General features: G+C 38.7%; 2 protein-coding genes across 10 annotated transcripts in view; one reads left to right on the plus strand and one right to left on the minus strand.

The window, feature by feature from the left end:
* Positions 1-12,635, plus strand: part of LOC127437833 (kelch-like protein 25) — a 59,519-nt gene extending 46,884 nt beyond the window's left edge. The window contains exon 4 of the mRNA XM_051693044.1: positions 9,373-12,635. The gene's annotated coding sequence lies outside the window, so the exon portion shown is untranslated. The remainder of the gene's footprint in view (positions 1-9,372) is intronic.
* Positions 12,636-15,878: 3,243 nt separating this feature from the next.
* The window catches only part of LOC127437827 (A-kinase anchor protein 13-like), a 136,674-nt gene continuing 133,732 nt past the window's right edge, over positions 15,879-18,820 (minus strand). For all 9 annotated transcript variants that reach the window (XM_051693031.1, XM_051693033.1, XM_051693026.1 and 6 more), the window contains one exon: positions 15,879-18,657. In XM_051693031.1, the coding sequence (XP_051548991.1) occupies positions 18,599-18,657 (59 nt within the window). In that variant the 3' untranslated portion in view covers positions 15,879-18,598. The remainder of the gene's footprint in view (positions 18,658-18,820) is intronic.

Raw genomic sequence — 18,820 nt, forward strand, 5'->3', positions numbered from 1 at the left:
AAAATAAGCTGGATGCAGTGCCACCAATGCAGGTGTCCTGAGACACATTTAACAGTTTGTTTGTTTTTTTTAACTTGATACAGCACCAAAAAAAAAAAAAAAAAAAAAAACGTGGTGCAACTTTATAAGGTCATGTGATATCAACATAGCATGGCCTACCACTGTTTTAAATGTTATTACTTATTAAAAAAAAAAAAAAAAAAAAAAAAATAGTGTGCAATATACAGTATATACTGTACAGTATGCAGTAAGCAGTATACTAGTATGTGTTCCATACATAAACACTGTCCTGGTTCATTCCTGTCAGGAACTGAGACTGAAACTGAAAAAACATGCTTCACAACAAAGCACAGATCTGTCTAAAATTAGATTTAGCTATGAAAAGCAAGCTCAGGGAAGTAAAGGAGGCTAATGAACTGCATCTCTAAAGTCCATAGCTTCCCCACTGAAGTAAATCATTCATTTGAATTCCTGCATATGCAGGTCAGCGAAACTGAGGTCTTTTTTTCCCTTTATCTTTTTTAAGCTGTCAGCATGACATGACATGGCATAATGGCCTCTTGTGGCAGACTCTGGAAGTCCTTTGCCACACTTCAGCGGTTAGCAGAATAACTCCTCCCACCTCAATTACCTCCCTGTCACCTCCACTCTACACAGGCTGACAGGGAAAGAGGAGAGAAAGAATAAGAGCTGGGAGAACTGAGCCAGACTGTAGGATGAAGGTACATTAAAATTCGTCACTTAGTTGGTAGGTACATGACAGACAATGTGTAGAGAGCTCTGAACAAGACGTAATACAAATACCACACTGACAATTTGAATGGTAGTGTCTACCCTCCCTACAAGCCCTCAAAACCCAGCGGACCACAGCTTGAAAATGTTTGCTGCATATGCAAAAGCCACATCCACCAGGGCTGGGCAATAAGAAAATCATATCTTGATATTTTTTCAGTGTTTTGCGAAATTGAATTTGTATTTTGATATTTATGCATTTTGGATCAGATGTATGCATTATGTATCAGAGGAACCAAACAGGCATTGTCATTAAGTAGAAATGTTAGAATATTTAACACAAGTAAAATACAATACAATCGAGTTTAAACAAAGATTATTTAGCAGAGATGGGCCACTTCTATTAAAATGAATCTGAGAATTTGGAACGCCCAACCAAGGAGCTCTGAGCACTCAATGGTCAACAGATGTAGAAAGGAAGTACCACCTTACAGTTTAAAGAGCCCTTTAGATCCAGACTTCAATCAACTCAAGAACGTGCATGTGCATTAACTATACAAGCATGGAAAATTGTGTGAGTAATGTGAGGTAAAGACTACAATTTTTGATTCCAGTATTGTCAAATCTGATTGCTGATTTGAAATGTTATTTGATCATAATCTTGACCAACCGTTTTTGAGGTTTCGGTGTTTCCCCATTCAAGCAGATAGGAACTGCACTGGCAAGACTGAAAATAGCCTCCCGTGAGCATTCCAGAGATGGCCGACTGTGGACTGAGTTGCTAGAAAGACTTTGGTTTAAATAATCTTTTAATGTTATCCACAGTTTTCCTGACCAACCACTGGGCGGCACCATAATTCTGATTGCTGCTGTACTGTTTTCTGGTTCCGGTCTCCATAAGCGGCAGTGTACCAAAACAAGCAATCCAACCAATTTAAGTGTAAATTGCTGTAAAATGGTTCAGGGTCAGCTTGTGCAGTTGTTGGCTATCACAACTCATAGTAAAAGGTGCACTCAGTCATTTATGTCATCTTGGACTTATACTGACACCTAGAGACATGGATGTGACATCATTCAAATGCAATAGTTTTCAGTTGCCTATGCCATTGTGAAAATGCACTATTCACAGTCAGCAATGATGAATTAAATCCAATAAAGAAAGTGTCCAACTGAAAACTATTGCATCTGAATAATGCCACATCCACGCCCTTAGGTGTAAATTCAAAATGCATAAAAAAAAAAAATACTAAGTACACCTTTAATGTATTAAATGTCTTAAAAATATCCCAGTGAACAGCTTCATAGAAAATCATTGCTTAAATCGCATGTATATAACACCCAGCCTTAACATCCTCCATAACTGTTCATTCTGTACTGGAGACAACGGAAGAGATGGAAATTAATCCAGTAAGAGAAAAAACAAAAAAACAAAAAAAACACAAATTGACATGAAGAAAAACCAAGACAGACAGAGTGCCATTGTTTGCTTTGTGAAAAGTGCCCACAAGAATGAACTATTATTCTAATTATTCACACACTATTAGCTAGTTTAATTACCCAGAGCCCTGAAGCCACAAGCCTCTTTGGCACAATCAATCACTCCATTGCATTGTAGGGGAAGAGGGCGTCTCTTATCTTACTTTGAGGTCGACAAGCCAGATACAGCTGACATCCTTGATTTTTATATTTGAGCTCCCCTAATATTTTCAATTGGTCGTAGCTAACAAGAAAACCAGTATCAGCAATTTGTTCGACCAAAGGCATTAAGTTCTTCATTGGTGAACGCCTTCAGCTTTTCTAGCTGGTCTCTCAGCCTGATCGGTTTACAAGTGCTGAAAACCTCTCTAAAACCTAAAAACAGACCAGCATGACCAGGCTGGGGGACCAGCAAACCAGTTGAGGCTGGCTTAAGCAGTTTATTTTATTTTTTTAAATGGGTAATATCCTCTGCAAAACTGCAAACTTTCAAGGATACTAAGCAGTCTGGTAAAAGAGGGCCTTGAAAGACCAAGTTATAAGCAATGACAACGAGACTCACCACCTGGGTGAAAATGCACCACGTCGAGCCATTTGAAAGTGAACAAAACCACCATGGCTATTCAATGCCTACTGTCAAAACTGAGGATGTCTATAAATGTACGCCTTCAGATGCGCTTAAAAGCCTTTCTTTAACTAGAGCCAGTCAGAAGAGGTCCAGTCGAGTGGAAGTGCTATTTTCAGACACCGCTGTACAAAACAACGTCCACCCCAGAAGCTGCTTCAGAGCTGTCTGAATCTCCAAAGCCAGTTCTGTGGATGTGAACCCTTTGGAATTCACTAAACGGTTGCAAATATGTGGTATTTAAACGCAAAAACTTGTGTCTTATTCACCAACCAATCACAATCCAGTTTAGCTGTGAGTTTTTACAATAGGTATTTGCAATGTCCCTTTTAAGGCTAGTCGGGTCACACAGCAGCCATATTTGTAATGCAGCTATGTTCTAGTCAAACAAGTACACCTGTCTGCTGAAAGGGGAAGGATCAAATCTCCAAGATTGACCAAGATTATGATCATATGATTTATTTCAAATCAGCAATAAAATCGGTCAACATTGGGATCATAAATCGTGCTTCTTTAGTTCAAATCACGCAAAAATAAATAAATTCCCTTCTGATCCAGCTAATGCACATGCACATTCTTGAGTAAACAGACAGGTAAAATGCTGGCCCTCTTTAACTGTTAGATGGGACTTCCCTTCCTATTGACCTGTTTCAATTGTCACTTTTCCCCACAGACGCCATATTTGTGACCATCAGCGGGAGGAAACAATGGCGGTGAATGGAAAAACACCCGAAAAATGATAAAGAAAAACCATCAAAAATTGCTTTTGATCCATGCCTAGTCCCAGGAAAAGTTCATGCAGGTCTGAAGACAGCGCAAATATTACCAAATTGAACTTTCCTGGACATAAAGATATTTTATTCACAAATCATCCATGGACGCAAGTCTGATGTGTGACCGGTGAGTACACACATGCCCGCCGGTTCATCACCATAAACATCTCTCATTCAGAAGTTACTTTTTTGTGTTGTTTTCTGGTCTGATTTAGTCACAGTATTAAAAAAAATATATCTGTGATGATCCCATCTGTATGAATGCAAGAGCTTCTTTTAACTCACGAAGAAAGTTTTTGTCGCATCTTACTGCACAGCACAATGAAGGTACATGGAATATTGGTCATAAACATGGCGGCGTGGTCATACAGTGACGTCACATGAAACAGGTCAATAGCTGCCATATTTAGTGGTATGATTTCTCTCAATCATATGCATCTGAGTGACCCATCTCATCCTACAAATTGAAATCCTCATCTCATCCTTTGAGAATGCTTATAAACTAAAGAGAGAGAGATCCTACAATTTAATTGTGTATCAGACAGCATTAAGTGGCTCAGGTGAGACATGATCTGTAAGGAGCAGTCGTATTTCATTCTTTGAACAAATACTGATCACTAATGGTTTAGTCAGTGGGCTTTTCACACTGTGCTTAACCCTGGGTTAACTTAATTCTAAACCCTGCTTTTAACTCCAGGTAAAGCAATGTTTCACAAATGTAATTTTGAAAGGGGGTTAGCACCACTTTTTACCAGGACTTATGAAATCCTGCTCCGAAGCAGGGTTTGCCCTGCATTTGCAGGATTAACCCCATAATGTGGTGCCAAAGGTATACAGTGTGAAATGATACAGTGTTAGATGTTTTATAAAGTTGTTTAGCAACTGACAACCAATCATATAAAGCCTCAGTACTTACCTCATTAAATATTCATGCACTTTGTACCGTCACAGAAACTTTCACGCTCCGTTTATGTTCTCCGTCTGAGGGAAAGCGGTAAAGTGTCGAACAGTGTTGGCAAATGCGATATGCCATGATAAAGAGACAGTATTCCATTTTGTGGCATATTTCAGAATACGAAAGACAAACTGATTTGCTTGGCGACATTTCCACAGAAGAGCAGCAGCTCCATTGACAGATTGCATGTCTGTCACGAACTGTATTCGTCCAATCATTGTTATTGACACCGCAAATACGCGAATAAGAACATTAACACGGAGTTTACGAATGTACGGTGTTAAACATCAGAACATGAATACCCAGGATAAATTATTAACCCATGGTAAAGTATGAACAGTGTGAAACATGAAACAGGATATCCCAGCGTTCCATTTACCCAGGGTTAAGAATAACCCAGGGTTAAAGATTAAGTGTGAAAAGCCCTAAAACAGCCAGGTTGCGTTACCTGGTGGATATTGTGATGGGTTGTGCATGAAAAAAAATTTCCTTTTTAAAAGTCGTATCTTTATAATGCCTATCATATTTGTCATCCTTTTTCAGCTCAAATACACCTCTTTATATGTAAATTAGGCTTCTTATACTGCATTGTATTCCTTTTTTACGTTGCACTATTACCACAGGAGGAAAATTGAATTTTATTAAAACAAGATTTGTTTCTGTTCATCATAACTTCGACTTCAAATGATGATCAAATAATGACGAACATTATATATGGGTATATATCCAAACGCACAGTGCAGTTGAGTGCATTTTCTGAGAGCTGATTCAGGCGCCTGGATCACAGTGGTGGAGCGATGCTGCACAGTCCCAGTAAAAAACTTTAAAATACACACCGTTTCAAAACAACAAGATGTAAACATTATCATTAACATGATTGTAGTGTGATAAAAATTGATTACTAACCTTATTTGTGTAAATGTAAGTTAGATCCAGTATTACAACTTTGTCATGATGACGTAATACCGGTAAACCCTGTAATCTAGTAAGAACCAGTAAATCCCTAATTTTATCATGTTAATAAATAAAATTGTAAACATCATGTTTAAGTCTTGTGGCTATACTATTGAAACAGTGTGTATTTTAACATTATGGAGAGGCCCCATTCACTTTCTCTGCAAGTGCCTTACTGTAACAGATTTTTTCTTTTTTGGGGAATCAACTTTATGCCACAAATGCAGTTGATTAAACTTAATTGGTATTGAACTCAGAACATTCCTATGCAGTGTTGGCTCATTCTGAAGGATTCATACAAAGATTTAAGAAATCCTTTTCCATTATAAGACAGCACTTTCTGCATGGTTTTACAAATAGATAGAGTCCTGTCTTGGCTCAATTCCCATGGGGAATAGCACCTGTCACAAGAACAGTGTTAGGTCTATGTGGGCAGCCAGGCAAAGCTAAGCTGAAGTGAGAGCTTGCTTGAGTCATCATCTGTACCTTCCCTCACCTTCCTCAATCTCTAGTGGTGTCTCTGAAGGTTATTCCATTTCACAATTCTGTACAGCTCATTTTCCCTCAAAGCTGGGGAAAGGGCTCGCTGACAAGTTTAAACCTTCTGGCTTCACCTTTTCTACCCCAAAATGGGGTTCCGTAAAATGACCAATTACAAGTTCTAAACAAGAATCTGAGCTTTCAATGCTCATACACTACCCCTGCCGTCCCCTATATAAATTAGTATTTGAATGGACTTGGAGGCGTAGACGTAGACTGAGAGGGAAGAGCGAGAGAATGGCGGTAAGGCACAGAGGTTCGCCTCACAGTAAAACCATTAAAGTTCCATTAGGTTTTGAGGGCCTCTTAAAGAGTCCTTTGTTGAGTCAGTCTGTGCTCTTTTTCTTAATGGTTCCTCATTATGATGCTGCTGCTTCTTCTAGAGCAGCCTGTCATCAGATCTAAGGACACAGAGGTCTCCTCCAGAGCGCTTTGCTCATTTTATTTAAGGAAAGTAATACCAGGGGTATCAACTTTTAACAACGCAATTGCTGAAGCATCCACAGCATTTTGTGGTCCTTCAGTGACACTTTTGGCTCATGTGTTGATTCGCATGCTCTTCAGGACTCCTACCCCAGTCCTTTGCATCGCAAGTGCAACGCTCTATCAGTGCAGCTACGGTACAATTTGATCACACTCAAACAAGCTTATAGATGCAGTTGATTATGTAGTGCCAATGATAAAATGTATCACCAAAAAAAAAACTTTTTTTTTTTTTTTCGAACATTTGTTCAACCTAATTATCTAAAATATGCATTTTTTTTTTTTCTTGGAAGTTACATTTTAAATACCATTATCTCAAAATGGACATGACACTTCTGGCTACAAGTCCTACCGATCTCTAATCATAGGCTATATCTTTGTACCACAGTCTAGTAATCCTAGTTTCAACAACTACCTCCCTCCTTTTCTCACCATGTTTCCCTGCCATTTCTCATTACGGAGTGGTATTTGCCAAGTAGCTGTCAACAAGGATATTCCTAGCTCACAGTCATCAGAGACTGAGTGTCAACAGCCTTGTGACCGTAGAGCCTTGCCCAACAGGAAGCACTTAAATAATGACTAGCAAAACAGTTTATGTTCTCCATCTTCAAATGTTTGCTTATCGTACAGGTGCCTCAGACAGACTGGACTACAAGAACTCTTTGTGAAAAAAAAAAAAAAAACACACAAAAAAAACAAAACCAAAACAAAACTCAAACCAAAACATGAAACAAAAGTTGCATTCAAGTGTGCAGATGCATGAATAGCTGGTTTCAATGCATGCGGCATTGCTAATTCCAGGACTTGTAGTTCCATTTTTTGCAAGTTCCCTGACATTAGGACATACAGTAGCACCTTCTTGGAAACATCAGTCCAGATGTATCCACTTGCCTGTATGTAACCGCAGTGCAACACAAATCAACAAAAAGCAGCATAAATAAAAATGCAGGTTTTGTTCAAAAGAAGCAGAAGTTTGAAACATCAACAAAACCCTCACATCATATTAACTGTAAATACTTTTCGTATAATGTGTCCTAACCCTCAAGCTTGCACTCAAGTTCACCAAAGAACTGCTAGCCAAATTAAATGCTCAAATTAGACAGACTGTTGCCCTGAACAGACTGGCTGTTTGATCCTTTGTAACAGGGCCCCAAGCCAATGGAAATTTCCTGCTTGCTCACTAGAGGAGCCTAGCTCTTTGAAGCCATTTCAACGAGGGCCCAGTCATCCTGACACTAATGGGATAGCTCAGCACTTACAATCACCACACAGAAGTTCTCAAAGAATCCAGGATGGCTGGCCAAACCACCCCCTCCATCACCCAGCTCTAATCTCCCTCAGAATAGGCATATTAAAAGAGAGCGACTGACAGCCATAATAGAGAGAGGGAGCTGGTGAACAATACTGCCCTGTCCACTGCATGTCGTACCGTTGAGTCTTATTGTAGCCCTGGGAGAGGATTGTTTTTTTTTTTTTTTTTAATAATACCTCCCTTTCCTGTTGTTAAAGTGAAAAGATGGCCTTTTACTTGTCTCTCATCCTCTCCTCTTGGAGCTGGGGAAGCCTGTCAGGAAAGGGGGAGAGTGACAGAGGCAGCTAGAATTTGCAAAGAGCCTGTCAAGTCATCAGTATTATTATTAACAAAAACTAAATACATTTTCGTAAACCAAAAATAAATAAATATACATAAAAATAACTGAAAAACTGGAACCAGTTTTCACCCAAACTGACTAAAACATGCCTGTCATGCAGTGGCGGATTTAGGCATGGGCGACATGGGCAGTTGCCCAGGGCGGCATCTTGCGGGGGGGGGGGCGGCACGAGGCACCCACACAGACCCCCCCACCAGTTAACAACTTTGGAGGCGTGTTGAAGCATGTTTCACCCAAGGCGCCATACAAGCTAGAACTGCTACTGCTGTCATGTGGCAGTTGTGATAGAATAATAAGGCTCATGTAAGGGATAACAGTCAACCGGTTATCGCAAAATAAATCCCCATCAGGGTGATCAGGCTTGAATCAGCCTGAAGGGGTTTATTTTGCGAAAACCAGCTGACTGCACATTATCATGCTTATTACTCAGCTACTAAACAAATAAATCAATACATGAAAAAAAATATTGATTTGCTTTAAAATATTGTTATTGCTTGTTGGGGGGGGGGGGATTGGGTTACGCTCCTGCCACCGGTACATTGTAAACATCTCTCATTCAGCAGTTACAAATGTTTTGTGTTGTTTTCAGGTCTGATTTGGTCACAATATTACAAAACAAAATAGATTAAATGAACAAAAGATAGAATAATAAATCAATAGAATGATAGATTGAGCAAATGATAGAACGAACAATAGTTTAATAAAACTAACCAACTAACCATAGTTCAATAGAAGGAATGAAAGAGAATGAGCAAATGATAACAAATGAATGATAGCTGGTTTAATAGAACGACCGATAAAACGAGATCAAGCAAAGAGAAGTAAAAAAACAGTGAGTTGATAGAATGAACAATAGGACAAACAACTTAAACTATAAATAGAACGAGATTTTACGAACGAATGATGGATTGATAATGAACGAGACAGAAAAATAATGAATGATAGATCAAATGACTGAATAATATCAATAGAATGAACAAACGAACAAACAATAAAACGAACAATGGATTGATAGAATGAACGAACGATAGACAGATTAAAAGGACAAATGATAGACCAAACGATTGAATAGTAGATCTATAGAATGAACACACGAACAATAAAAACAAATAATGGATTGATAGAATGAACGAACTATAGGAATTCTGTAAACATCACCATTTTTGTTTCTTTTTTTTTTAGCCAGGGATAGACAAAGAGATACAAGACAATGGCTGCAAATAGAGTGAAAATCTGAAACAAAAGGCCAGCAAAGACAGCACAAGCCTGCTGATTTAAGGTAGCAGGTGAAATATGATTACAGCTGATGAGAGCCAAGGGGCAGCAGGAAACTGAATGATGAAGCTTGAGCACCGCAGTTTCATCAGGACCACAGGAGAAGGGGAGAGAGGTGCAGCAGAGCCCTGGAGATAGATGAATGAAACACATCCTCCTTTCCTCCCTGCAGTACCACAGACAGTGATGGAGTGCCTCAATATCACTGCTACAGACAGATGGAGAGATAGACGGTATATGAGAGCACCGGGCAGCATGGGAAAGATAAACAGAACCGAAGAGCGCAGGATTGAGCTGGCAGGGGATGGTGGTTTTACAATGCCTGTCCAGCCAGTTAAAGACTCGTTTCATAAAACAAAGCAATCAGACAGTAATCCATCCCAAAAACAGATGTTGTCTTACCAATTGCTGTGGTATGTAAAAAAAACCACAACAACAACATGCAAACATTTAATGATTGGTGCACCAGAGACATTAAAGTCGAATTTTTCAGACCATTTCGGAGTATTATATATTCTAGCTTACTATATATTGAATTCTGTGTAATATATACTGTACACTGTATATGTATGTTAATCAAGGAAATATTTCAAACAGTAGTATGATACAGGTGCACTTAGATCGAATATGCTTAAAGTTGACAATGTGCAAGCTCATGTGACGGCCCTACACAGTGTTCCTTTATCGGAGTAAGATAATAAACGGTTTAAGCAAAAACGATCGACACAGAATTTTGCCTTTTTTTTAATTTTTTTTTATTACCCCCATTTTGCAATGCACGTAAAAACCTTTACTGGCATTCTTACTGGCTTATGTGTGCAAGTGTTGTGTGAATGCCTGTTAACGTATTAACATCAAAAGCAGGGAATAACCCAATGATTTCAAATCTCATGTAAACCTCATGTGGTTTTTAATTCAATTTTACTATCAAATAATGAGTCAATAAAGATGCCAAAAAAATCGTGGCTGATATTACTTCCATTTTATCCATCACACCGGAAATGGAAGGTCATGGTGAGCGCATTACATTGTGGGATAAAGTGATCCACGCAGTAAGCTCTTTTGCTTACTGCTTAATTTTGGCAAATGTAGTGGGACATCCAGGTAGTCTATACATATAGAACATTTATATTAAGTATTAATGGTAAAAGTAGTATGCTATTCCAAATACAGCCTTACTGTAAATTGCAGCTGACACATTTCTGCAGACATCGCCAATAGCGAGGCACTTTGATGAGTCAGACCACTAAACCTCTAGATGATCTCAAAAAAGCAATCTCAAGTGCCATGCAATAGTACCACTAAGTAAATTTAGTGTAATTTTCAAACATATAGCCATGCATCAACACTGATATAAAATTTAACTGCGTTTTTGTGCTCATTGAATGTCAGTCTTGATTTGATTTAATGATATGTCTCATTGGTTTCTGTAATCCTGTCCTGAAAAATGGCTTAAACCAGCCTAAGATGGTTCGCTGGTCTTATCTGGCATCCCATCCTGGTCAATCACACACATTCACAAGGTAAAGTAACTCCATGAATCACATCCTAAATCACTCTATTACATTTTTTTTTATGTTCACATGGTACTCGTGTTATTTCCGCAAGCTTCACATGGAATCAGAGAAAGAGAGTTGGGGGTGGGAGGGGGGTGGAGTCATGTCTGTCATCCCTCCACCATTGGGTAAGTGTGACATGCCACCAACTGAAAAGCGCTAGATCTCAGCAATAGTCGGCAAGTGTGACACCCTTGGCCAAAATCAACTTGTTTGGAGTCTTCTATTGTGACGCAGGCTTAAACAAGCCGAGCACCATCTTGGCTAGGATGGGAGACCAGCAAAACCAGCTTGAACAGGATGGGAGACCAGCTGAAGACCATCTTGATGAGGATGGGGGACCAGCATGACCAGCTTGAACAGGATGGGAGACCAGCTGAAGACCATCTTGATAAGGATGCGGGACCAGCAATTCTAGCTTGACCAGGATGGGAGACCAGCTGAAGTCCATCTTGATGAGGATGCAGGACCAGCAAGACCAACTATAGACCATCTTGACAAGGTTCAGAGACAAGCAAGACCAGGTTAAACAGGATGGGAGACCAGCTGAAGACCATCTTGATGAGGATGGAAGACCAGCCATAGACCAGCTTAAACCGGATGGAAGACTGGCAAGACCAGCTTAATCAGGATGGGAGACCAGTTGAAGACCATCTTGACCAGATTGTGAGACCAGCAAGACCAGCTTAATCAGGATGGAAGACCAGCTAAAAGACCATCTTGACCAGGATGAAAAAAAAAAAAAAAATTAAAAAAAAAAAAAAAATATCAGCTAGACCAGCTTAAACAGGAATGAGAGAAGGGCTGAAGACCAGCTTGAACAGGAAAGGGAGACCATCTGAAAACCAGCTTGTCCAAGATGGGAGCCCAGCTAGAACATCTTAAAACCTGCCAAGACCAGCAAACACCAGTTTAAGAATTTTGTTTTGTCAGCAGGAATGGGTTTATTAAACTTGGACCACAAAATCTAACATCTATCAACAGGATATACAGTAATAGGACAACATAAACACAGTACAACATTCCACAATATGTACAAGATGAGATGTCACACGTGAGAGGAAATGATCAGATAGCCATCAAAGCCTTGTACTAAAGAAACCCAAACAACATTCTTGTGAAATCTGTTCTTCATTTCATATGAAAGGCCACAATCCCTCATGTCTGGATCGGAAAACACAAGCAGCACAGAGCCATTGTTCTCCCTCACATACAACTGATATTTATACACGGACTGTCATTGCACAACAAAGTCTCAGGTTTCTCTAGGTTGCATGTGGATCCTTTGTTCTCTCTGCAAAGCGAGAGAAAGAGAGATAAAGAAAAAAAAATTAACAGATCAACAAAACAACCTTACCAGGAAGAAAAACAATGAAGGATACTGTGACATTACCTTCAAATACCAACATAACCATTACTGGGACTTGACATACTGCCTTTTGTCACTGTACAAAAAAAAAATCATTGTTGTAGTAAGGCAACCATTCATACTAGGATTGGTCACATTGCAGGTCACAAACTCAAAATGAAAAGAATGGTGAAAAAAGCAAAGCGGACCAATGAGATGCCTCAGACTTTGAACTTTATTATTTGAGCTAGATATGGTTTTGTCCATAAACCATGTCAATCTACAACATTTTCCTTCTTTAGCACCTTAAGGAGCTAGTTTAATAAAAAATAAAAAAATAAAAAAAAGTCATAATTTACTCATCTTTGAGATGATGAGATGTTAGGCAGAATGTTAAGATGCAGAATAACAGCCTCAGCAACACAAAAGCAAATGCGTCTGTTGCTTGTAAAAGCTACTAAATCTCGGAATCAAGTTATCTGAATAAAGATGGGAGCATTCCTTCAAGGATGGATAATCACCTTGTAAACAACTACCCCAAAAATGAACATCCCGTCTTTAATCTGACAAGGAACTAGTTCTTTTCAGTTTAGCATTATCTCCGAGCATTGTGTCCTACCTTTGTGCTTGCCAAAAGAGCAGGGGAACTTGGGAACAGGAACAAAGGCAGAGTCAATGGAGTCCAAAAGGGAGAGATGCCATGGCCCTCCTTCCAACACATCCAGCCAACCTTTTGAGAAAAACAAGGCATTTAGGAGGCAGGCGCAAATCTCAAAGCAGGACGGACAGGTTCATTTTGGTGTCTACTGCTGCGGAGAGGCGACAGTGCTGGGAATGCCATGTGATGGACAACATTGAGCTGGATAAGACAACAGGAAGAGAAACTAGCAACAGGTGGTCCAATCAAGCATGCTGCCTGAGCAACTGGCGTCTGTCAATTAAAACCCATCATAAACTCAGTAATTTTGAAATACAACTGCAATAGCCATAAAGGGGTGTATATGGCCATTGACGATAAAAATGTAAAATCTTGTAAAAATCTAGTTTTTAAAAAAAAAAACATGTCAAGTTCATAGACATCTAATCATTGTGTCCATGTTGGTCTCATAAATTTTTGCAAAAAACATTTACTTAATTGCATTTTCTACTAAATTTGGTTTAATGAATGTCAGATGGTTTAACCAAGTATAAGATGTTAAAATTCTTTCCTTGCACCTTGAACATACAAGCAACTTAATTTCACTTTTCAAACATTAAGGTAAAAAATGTTTTAGATATATTTTACAAATATCATGCATTTTTGTCACAAATATCAAGAAGTTTTTTTAGGGTTACTCCATTTGACTGGCTGGAATGCATGCAGTTCAAACCATTGAATGCACAGATAGTTCTGGTCAGATTTAATCACCATTCAATATTAATGCCCTGTTTGTAGCAACATAACATTACATATCAAGCAGAGTGAACTATAGCAATTGAAAACATTTCCTTGTTTTCATCAGCATAGCTAATATAATGGAATTCAGCTTGTTTTGCACAGAGGGTGAGAAACTGAAATCAGGACCTATTAAATGCGTCTTTCGCTGTCCAGCAAGACGATTTATTCTGTAATGTGTTGTGTATATTATGTTTCTGTGCTGAAGTGCCGCCTATAGCCACTAGAGGCCCCCTAGCGCTCCCACATCTCTGACTCAAACGCTGAAGGAGAAGCGCTGTTTGTTTGTGGTGAAGCGCTACCCTGCAAGGACGAATTGCGATTTCTTTAATTTAGTCAATCTTGCAGCCTTGATGCATACCACACCGATGTCTCAGAGGTCCAGATCTGCAGGTTCCAGTGTTTTGAATGGTTTCCCCCTTATTATACAGAAAGTGCTACTTTTACTGTCACTACCACATTTGTAATGTCAGTTTTTCCACATTAATGTGAAAATGACATTGAATAAAAATTAAATAATACATTTTATCTGGAGTGCCAACCCCTCTACATTCTGTGGATATTATTATTTCGGGATTATGCAATTAAATTCACAGTTTTGACCAAGTGTGTGGTCACTACTTTTTCTCTGTGTCTGATTTAGAACAGGCAGAGCTGCAGATCTAACGGCCCTTAGATAAAATTAGCCATTATATTTTATTCTTTAAGTCAAAATTTGCACTGCAAAAAAAAAAAAAAAAAAAATATATATATATATATATATATATATATATATATATATATATATAAATATATATATATTACAGCTGTAACTAAACATTTCTGCTAAGTGTCCATGGTATAAGCGTACTTCTCAGAGGCAACCACCCTCCGCTTCACATCGGGTGGTTCTTCGCCTCCACATCGTGTATTTAAAATTGTTTATGCACAGCTAGCCATGGATTATCCCTTACATATATACACCGATCAGCCACATCATTAAAACCACCTGCCTAATATTGTGTAGGACCCCCTCGTGCCACCAAAACAGTGCCAACCCGCATCTCAGAATAGCATTCTGTGATGCTATTCTCCTCACCACAATTGTACAGTGCGGCTATCTGAGTTACTGTAGACTTTGTCAGTTCAAACCAGTCTGGCCATTCTCTGTTGACCTCTCTCATCAACAAGGCATTTCCATCCACAGAACTGCCGCTCACTGGATGTTTTTTGGTTTTGGCACCACTCGGATTAAATTCTAGAGACTGTTGTGCATGAAAATCCCAGGAGATAAGCAGTTACAAAAATACTCAAACCAGCCCATCTGGCACCAACAATCATGCCACGGTCCATTTTTTCCCCATTCTGATGGTTGATGTGAACATTAACTGAAGCTCCTGACCTGTATCTTAATGATTTTATGCACTGCTGCCACACGATTGGCTGATTACATTATTGCATGGATGATTGTTGGTGCCTGATATATATATATATATGTTTTGGCCATCAAAACAAAGTCAGGTAAAAAAAAAAAAAAAGACCCCTTTAGATCCTCATGACTGTTTGTGAAGTTATATATATATATATATATATATATATATATATACACACACACACACACAAGCATTTGGCAGATGCTTTTATCCAAAGCAACTTACAGTGCACTTATTACAAGGACAATCCCCCCCGAGCAACCTGGAGTTAAGTGCCTTGCTCAAGGATACAATGGTGGTGGCTGTGGGGATCGAACCGGCAATCTTCTGATTACCAGTTATGTGCTTTAGCCCACTACGCTGCCACCACAATCTCAATCTCTCTCTCTCTCTCTCTCTCTCTCTCTCTCTCTCTCTCTCTCTCTCTCTCTCTCTCTCTCTCTCTCTCTCTCTCTCTCTCTCTCTCTCTCTCTCTCTCTCAGAAATTAAAAAACATGTTCATCATAGCAGAGCTGTATTCAAGCTATTGTTTTGTGTGAATTGCATTTTTTAAATGTACTTTTGAATAACTGAATAGATCCGGGGAGGAAAAAAAGACGTCGCGTCACCATTCCCATCGTACATTAAGCTTTCGACATGTATAAAATAACTATGACCACAGATTGACATACAACAATTATTTATTAAGGTAATTTTTAATTTACATTTGTCATATCTCCAAACAGAGAATGCTGATAAATAAAGCTAGTTATAAAAAGCTTTAATCAAATCACAAAAAGAAAATCCATAATTAATACTTTTTTTTTTTTTTTTTACATTACAGATATTTACAATATTTGTGGTATTTTTGCCCCTTTTCACACAAAATTTGACAAGAAATGACTGCACCTCTACGTAACCATTGTTTACTTTCCAAAGCAGACATCTCCAAGTTTGATTTGTATTTACGTGTTGACGATTCAGATTCTTCTCTACTGCATTTCTCATGGCAAATCAAAGAGAGAACACTTCCATGAAGCTACACGTGTGCTAGTAAGAATTCATCTTGAGTGTTCCCCAAAGGATGATTTGGCAGTGAAAAGGAACCAACAAACACTGTAGGATCTGGGGAACATTTGTTAAGGCACGTTAAAGAATGTGAGCATCAGCCTCAAGTACTATAATTTCTCCCAATTGCTGGGTGACAACAAATGCCACAACGGAACAAGGAATGATTAATCAACAAACACAATGCTGTGTTGATGTGGAGTCAAAAATGTCAAAAGCTTGAGTGGTGGTTACTCTTCAGGTATGACAGAAGAAAAGATTGTTTTATATTTTTCCCCAATGAACATTGCCACAGCGCCCTCTGATGGTCAAGGCATTTTTTCACTCAGTTTAGCACCAGGTTTAATTCATAACAGCATGCAGAATCCCTCACCATCAGCAGCTATATTTCCTCTGTGGAATATGCTGAACAATAGTCTTACAATTTTCTCAAATAAATGAATTAAATCCAAAGAGGAGTCAATGGGTATTTTTTAATAAATGATTCATCACTCTAACAAATTTGAGAGGCATGTTAGGTAGAAGTTCAAAAACATAGCATAAAGCTTAAATTAACACTTTTATCTGGATTCTTAAAATATTTCCTTATGTTCAACAGAACTGTGAGCCTGGCCAGCAGGCGAGGGCTTTTTTAATGGCCAAGATCTAGTTAGAGGGTACAATCCAATTTTAATACACATACTCAATGTATACTCATAACTTTAGCACATTGGCCTGTCAAGCAAAACAAATATGTCTGCAGTGGAAATTCGAGTGTTTCTGGGTGGTAACTGCATTTTGCGATACCTAACGGCTAACACAAATGATTGTAAATCCTTAAACTAATAAAGCTGATTCCCTCATCTTGTTCAATTCGACTTTTCAGATTCTATAAAAAAAAAAAAGGAAAACAAAATACTGCCGTTAAAACATCCACTCATTTGGTAGCTTACGTGAAAGCTAGCTTTATGTTTGGTTGAACAAATTTACAATAACATTCATATGGTACAGTAAGAGATTGTCAAATAAAACCTCTTGTTTTCCTCCGCATACAGAGGAGGCTGTTTACCAGTTAAGTGGAGCTGATCGATTGTCTAGTCTTAAAGCTAGCCATTTTTTTTCCACTTGACAATGTGCTTTTAAAGTGCTATGGATTAAAATTGCATTGCGGCTTACAAGAAAAAAGAAAGTGTGGGGTTTAGAAGAAACAAATCATTCTCTTTGTTATCTTTTCAATTACACAAAACATACTTTCTTTCAGTCACTTAGGGATGGAAACGTGATAAACAAAATAAATAAATAAAAAAACAACAACATCCCTTTACTGCAATACACTCTTTTGCACTTAAATTTATCTCATGCTCATTAAACTGCTTTCAAATGTATCCCTTGAATTCATAAAAGGTATGTTGCAACCATTTATGATGAACTGCAAAAGGGAATAAAAACAACCCTGGCACTGCACTTAAGCCAGCACCTTAAGTTTAGTTTCACACATGTCCTAAACAAATGCAATGCAAAGTTTTCAGCGACAAGCAATTTGGGTACACAAAACTGCTATGCGACGTAACACAATCACAGCCAATCAGAAGATACTGGATGTTAAATGTACAGTAAAAAGAGTGGGACAGTTCACAGTGGGCAGAGCTACCCAGAGTGACTCAGCAGAAATAGAAATCAAGTGATCGTAAAAAAAAAAAAAAAAAAAAAAATCACGCTTCACTTGTCACGACTGGTTACGACAAAACCCAGAATTACATGGACTAATGATCTTGTACTGCTTGTCGCTTTATCATGTGACATCTGGTTAGGACGCATTATAGAAGAACAAAAAGAAGAAAATAAAAAACTATTTAAGGAAACAGAGTAACATGACAGGTATGAAATGGAAAACATGGAAAGGTGTAGAAACGTAGTCACTGCATTGCAAACTGCTATTCGAGTTCACTCACTGATTATTAGTATCTTCATTAGTCAAATGTCCTTCGGTGAAATGAAGAGTGTCCAAAGGAGACTTTTCTACTCTTCTAAAGCCAGCTCTCTCCCAGTGTGACACCAACTGCAATTAGAAATTTTTCTTCAAAGTCAGTCAGTGTGTGGAAAAAGTGCCAATGGTGGTCATATTTGACACATATTGTTCCCCAAAACCATTGCACACAGTCTTCTTCAGAAAAGAAATCGTGATGGAAGGCACTGTGCTGGCCACCAATGAAAATTGGGTCACAGGAAATGCTCAGTTTAAACTTCCTGTCCGGGGAGGGGGGTAACCAGGACTACTTCTGGACTCTAGTTTACAGTCCACAACGAGAGACCAGTGGCCCCAGCACAGAGGCACAGCGGATGATGGAGGGCCGTATCAGCAGAAAAAGATCTCGCCATCTGTGTTAGCATCTGGAACCACAGTGCTCTGAGATTCTGTAGAGAGAGAGAGGTAGAGAGAGAGAGAGAGAGTAGAGAGAGAGAGAGAGAGAATTCAGATCACAACTTTTTTTTCTTTGAAAACTAGGGCTGTCAATCGCTAATGATGTGCTGATTAGTAAAATTAATCGCTTATTTCAATAATTACAGAGAAACAGCC

Source organism: Myxocyprinus asiaticus, chromosome 48 (genome assembly GCF_019703515.2).
Source record: "Myxocyprinus asiaticus isolate MX2 ecotype Aquarium Trade chromosome 48, UBuf_Myxa_2, whole genome shotgun sequence".
Lineage (NCBI taxonomy): Eukaryota > Metazoa > Chordata > Actinopteri > Cypriniformes > Catostomidae > Myxocyprinus > Myxocyprinus asiaticus.